Here is a 5,149-nt window from a genome sequence, read left to right on the forward strand (position 1 = left end):
GGGTAAATGAATAATCTCTTTTACAAAGGTCAGAACAATGCTGGTTCTATGAGGTGTAGGATAAAATGTCCCACATGCCTAACTTTTCCAAACTAACATCAACCACTCCTCCTCCCCCAGTCCTGTCCCTCCCATCTCTGGTTCCATAATTTGCTGCAGTGTCTCACAGAACTAACATGTCAGTAAGTGGCTCACACAGCTGTAGAGGCTGACAAGTCCCAAGTTCATGCGTCAGGCATGAGGCTAGAGGATTCTCCTGACTCATACAACTGAAGAGCCGGACAAACCCCGATCTGCAGGTCAGACTGACAGGCTGCTGACTCAAACTTGCTGAAGCTGCCAAATCAGGTCGGACAGCCTCCAGCTTAAGAACCACAGTTCAGATGATGAGGAGCCAGATATAGGACCCAGAGCAAGAGGGAGTTTTGCCAAAGCAATGCAGTGACTTGCTTACTATGGCCCCTCCAGCCACCATCCTCCATTTTGGGATGGACTGTAAATCCTAATCTCTATGCCTGTTTAGGGTGGGGAAGAATCCTGAGTTCTGCCTTCCTGGAGTGTATGACTCAAGTCACTGCCCTTGAGGGTATGTATGTCCATGTTTTGGGAAAGTTCTCACTCTGGTCCTGCATTTGGTCCATCATCATCTCACCCCTGGACTTGAGACACAGCAGCTGGTCATATGACCTGCTGATTTGAGTTCACCAGCCCTTGCAACCATGTAAGTTAGGAGAATTCTCCAGACCCCTTTCATAGACTCAGGACTGGCCAGCCTCCCAGCCGCTACCATCACATTTCCTTTGTAATTTCTGAGTTCTGTGAGACATTACAGAGAGATATGGAACTCTAAGGAGGGAGAGTACTGAGGGGAAGAGGAGGAGCTGATGTCAGAGATGATAGAGTGGCATGGCAATTTGGAGAAGCTGGACATTCGGGACATCTTTAACCTCTGCCACATGGGGACCACCCTTGTGCTGATCCTTCTAGAAGAAATTATTTGGGCACATATTCTTACTTGAAACTCCCCTTATTTGAGAAAAGTGGTGCAAGGATGCGAATTGAATGAGTTTGTAAGGGTCATGACTAGTATAAAGGTGGTGACTTGAGTCATACCCTCTAATAAGACAGTGCTCAAGATACTTCCCACTCTAATTCAGCTTCTTTAATGGACAACTTACTCCTGTCTGGGACCATAACCACAGGCATATAAGCGAATATTTACCACACATCACAAAAAGGATAATTAAATCAAACACATAATGGAGGATAACTCCATCATCACATAACTGCTAAACCATGGAAAATCATGGCCCACCCAAGCAGACACATAATCATCACAGGTTTCATACACTTTATTTGCATTAGCAACAAGCTGCTCAATCCCTTTAGTATGATGCCACAAACTATTTGCATAGTCTCACCAAATCTTTGTATGGGAGTCACAAAGACTAAGGCTAGAAGGGTTATATTAAGTAATTCACTGCACAAGTGAAGTCACAAGTTACAATTCAGGATCATCAAGGATGTAGGATATAGTTTTGGGGCCAGGACAGTCTCTTCTCAGCATCTACTAGGCCCTGATCCTCTTGTCCTTAGGCCTCTTGGGCCTCTAGGGTAGGCACAGCCTCTGCCCTGCTCAGGCAAATGCTAAAAAGCACTTTAGCGCCACTGACAAGTGCCCAGAGGAACCTCACGCCAGCAGCAAGCCTCCGGCCCAAAGGCAGCTGTCTCACCTGGTGGTTTAGTGAGCTGGGCTCCACCAAACGTCAAGAAGCTGAGTCCTCTCCTGCCAGGCGCCTGGTTCTGCTGCCTCTGCTTCTCAATGTCCCTGATATTACTATTTTATTTCCTAGATCTGGGAGGCTTTGACTGAAAGTATTCTGGGGTCCAAAAGACACAGTCCACTCTGATCTCCTCTTCTTGGTGGTTGTGAGGTACCCATGACGACATCAAGAATGGTTCATTTAAATCCTAGGGGATGGCAAAAGTAATCCATCCCCTCATTAACATTCCATTCCATTCCACCTTATTTGCACTGTCCAACTTTTACAATGGTGCCATGTATCAGATTTGTATAGTCTCATCCATTTAGTGGGAATTACAGTGACTACAACAGGAAGGGCCATATTAAGTAACTCACTGTACTGCAGACGGTTAGGGTTGGAGAGTGGTTGTGAACACAAAAAGGTATAATGGGAGAGTTTGTGCTGGAATAGTTTTAAAGCCTGATTGTGGTAATTGCTCGATGAATCCATAAATGTAATAAAACTTCTTAGAATTAAACACTGAACAATGTTTAATGTAAAAACAAAAAAAAATCCAAATAAATTTAGTAATTAATAGTGATCTACTCATGTAATTTCACTAGTTTTAGTAATGAAATACAGCTATATAAGATGTTTTCTCTGTAATTAGTTGGGTGTAGGATACTAGCAAAGTCTCTGGACTATTTTTACAATTTCTTGTAAGCTTAAAATTATCTCAGATTATAAGTTTTATATAAGTAACTCTGAAAGCTTTTTCATCTCTTTGGTCATAAAAAAAAAACCTGGTTAAGCTATTTGTATATTTAAAATACTTGTTTTGAGGGGCGGGAAGGATTGCAAAAGGGGAGACTTTTGCTAAGGGGACAGTGAATTTAAGTTACTGGGATAACCTGGAAAGGAAAGTGATAATGGTTGTAAACTTGAAGACTGACCAATGCCATTGAAGTACCCATATAAAATTGTGGAACTGGTGTAAGTTTTCTTGTGGATAATTTTCAGTACACTTTTTAAAAATTCTATTTTCTTTTTACTAAGTAGCTAAGTTTCAATAGCTAGATTCCCAAATAAATTTAGAGTCAAAGAAATACAAAGATTAATCACATATCTGGGAGAGTCATGAAACACTCCTGCACTGTATAGAGTAAGAATTAGTAGTGAGTAAAGCAGTGTGCTTCTTTCAAATTGCAGAAGCCAACAGCAAGGCAGCTAGGCACAAAGTTCAGAGTATCCAGTCTGCAAATGCACAGCAGGTATTATGTGATATATGAGGTCAGACTTGTAATAAAAAGCACAGAAGCATTCATTTCCATAGTACTTCATTCACCTTAACTTCTCTGTCATTTCTGATATTTTGCTAATGATGCTCGCCATTTTAACATGGTCATACATTTTATTTTCTGTATCATTTTGTAACAAGAAGTCATGACAAGAATGTATTACAGGAATACTGTCATATTTGTGGACATTTTCAAGTTTTCCTTCAGTGTGACCTGTGACACTTACTGAGACTTAATTTTGGATAAAGAGTTTCCCGTGTTCATTGTATTTTTATCAGCTAGAAGCTCAGTGACAATATACGTTAACTACCGATAATGACAGCTACCTAATCTCTGTATTTAGAGGCCTTATTGTGGGATACACACACATTCTATGTTCAGATAATTTTTGTCTGAAAGATGTCCAAATTAAATGGAGTTTTCTCCTTTATGTTTCTCATTGACAGAAAATGTGAGGTAATGATCATGGAAGGCACTACCACATTCACTGCACAGAAGAGGTTTTGCTTCTGGGCAGTTTCTCATCTCCTGCAGGTGCATGTCTCCTGTTAGACCCACAATGTTACTCAGTCTGCTAGAAATCCACTGATGTTTAAAGAATGCTGCTATGTCAGAGATATTTCCACAGTCACTGTATTCACAGGGTTTTGTTTTCTGCAAGAGATCACTTGTATGTGATGAGCTTTGCCTGCCTGCTGATTGAACCTCTTCCTTGACTGGATTCTTGTGTGTGTACTCTTTTATGTTTAACAAGGTTTGACAAGTGGGAGAAAGACTTCTCACAGTCGCTGCATCCATATGGTCTCTCTCCTGTATGAGTTCTTTGATGGACATTGAGAACTGACTTTGTGGCAAAGGCTTTCCCACATTCATGGCACTCATATGGTTTCTCCCCTGTGTGAATTCTCTGATGGGTAATGAGAGCGTATTTGTGTGAATAAGGTTTTCCACACTCCGAACATATAAATGGACTATTCCCTGTATGACATCGCACATGTTGTACAAGACTTATCTTCTGGCTGAAAGTTTTACCACATTCACTGCATTCATAGGGTTTCTCTCCAGTATGAGTACGCTGATGTACAATAAGAGTACACTTTGTGGTAAAGCCTTTTCCACAGTCATTGCATATATAGGATTTCTCTCCTGTATGAGTTCGCTGATGGATAACGAGAGTACGTTTCACAGTGAAGCCTTTTCCACACTCATTGCATATGTAAGACTTTTCCCCTGTATGAGATCGCTGATGGACCATAAGATTGCTCTTCACGGTAAAGCCTTTTCCACATTCACTGCATATATAGGGTTTCTCTCCAGTATGAATGCGCTGGTGGACAACAAGATAGTGCTTCTTGATGAAGCATTTTCCACATTCACTGCATATATAGGGTTTCTCCCCTGTATGAGTTCGTTGATGTACAACGAGGTTACTCTTTACAGTGAAGTCTTTTCCACATACGTTGCATACATAAGGTTTCTCTCCAGAATGAGTTCGCTGATGTGCGATCAGATAGCGCTTCATCGTGAAGCCTTTTCCACATTCACTGCACACATAGGGTTTTTCTCCCACATGGGACTGCTGACATAGAAGGTGACTGCTCTTCACAGTGGAGTCTTTTCCATATTCACTAGCTGTGTAGTCTCTCTCTCCTGTATGAGTTTTCTGATGTTTAGTGGACATGAAATTTCTGGAGGATTTCCCACATACATGGGTTTCCTCTCCTGTACGAATTCTCTGAACGTGAATGAGTTGAGACTTCTGGATGCAGACTGTCCCACATTCAACATATGCATGGGGTTTTTCTATGTTGTGACTTCTCTGATGCTTAAAGACGTGGAGGTTAGTGCTGAGACCGTATTTGTGCGAATAATGTTTTCCATACTCAGGACATACAAATGGAGTATTTCCTGTATGACATCGCTCATGTTTTACAAGATTTATCTTCTGGTTGAAAGCTTTACCACATTCACTGCATTCATAGGGTTTCTCTCCAGTATGAGTACGCTGATGTACAACAAGAGTACGCTTTGTGGTAAAGCCTTTTCCACATTCATTGCATATATAGGATTTCTCTCCTGTATGAGTTCGCTGATGGATAACGAGAG

General features: G+C 41.3%; 1 protein-coding gene across 1 annotated transcript in view; it reads right to left on the reverse strand.

The window, feature by feature from the left end:
• Positions 1-3,609: 3,609 nt before the first annotated feature.
• Positions 3,610-5,149, reverse strand: part of LOC103211301 (zinc finger protein 614-like) — an 11,293-nt gene continuing 9,753 nt past the window's right edge. The window contains 3 exon segments of the mRNA XM_042783189.1: positions 3,610-3,696; positions 3,698-3,761; positions 3,763-4,543. Coding sequence (XP_042639123.1) covers positions 3,610-3,696; positions 3,698-3,761; positions 3,763-4,543 — 932 coding nt within the window.

Source organism: Orycteropus afer, unplaced genomic scaffold, assembly GCF_000298275.1.
Source record: "Orycteropus afer afer isolate SDZICR_OR568_19922 unplaced genomic scaffold, OryAfe1.0 scaffold00718, whole genome shotgun sequence".
NCBI classification, from domain to species: domain Eukaryota; kingdom Metazoa; phylum Chordata; class Mammalia; order Tubulidentata; family Orycteropodidae; genus Orycteropus; species Orycteropus afer.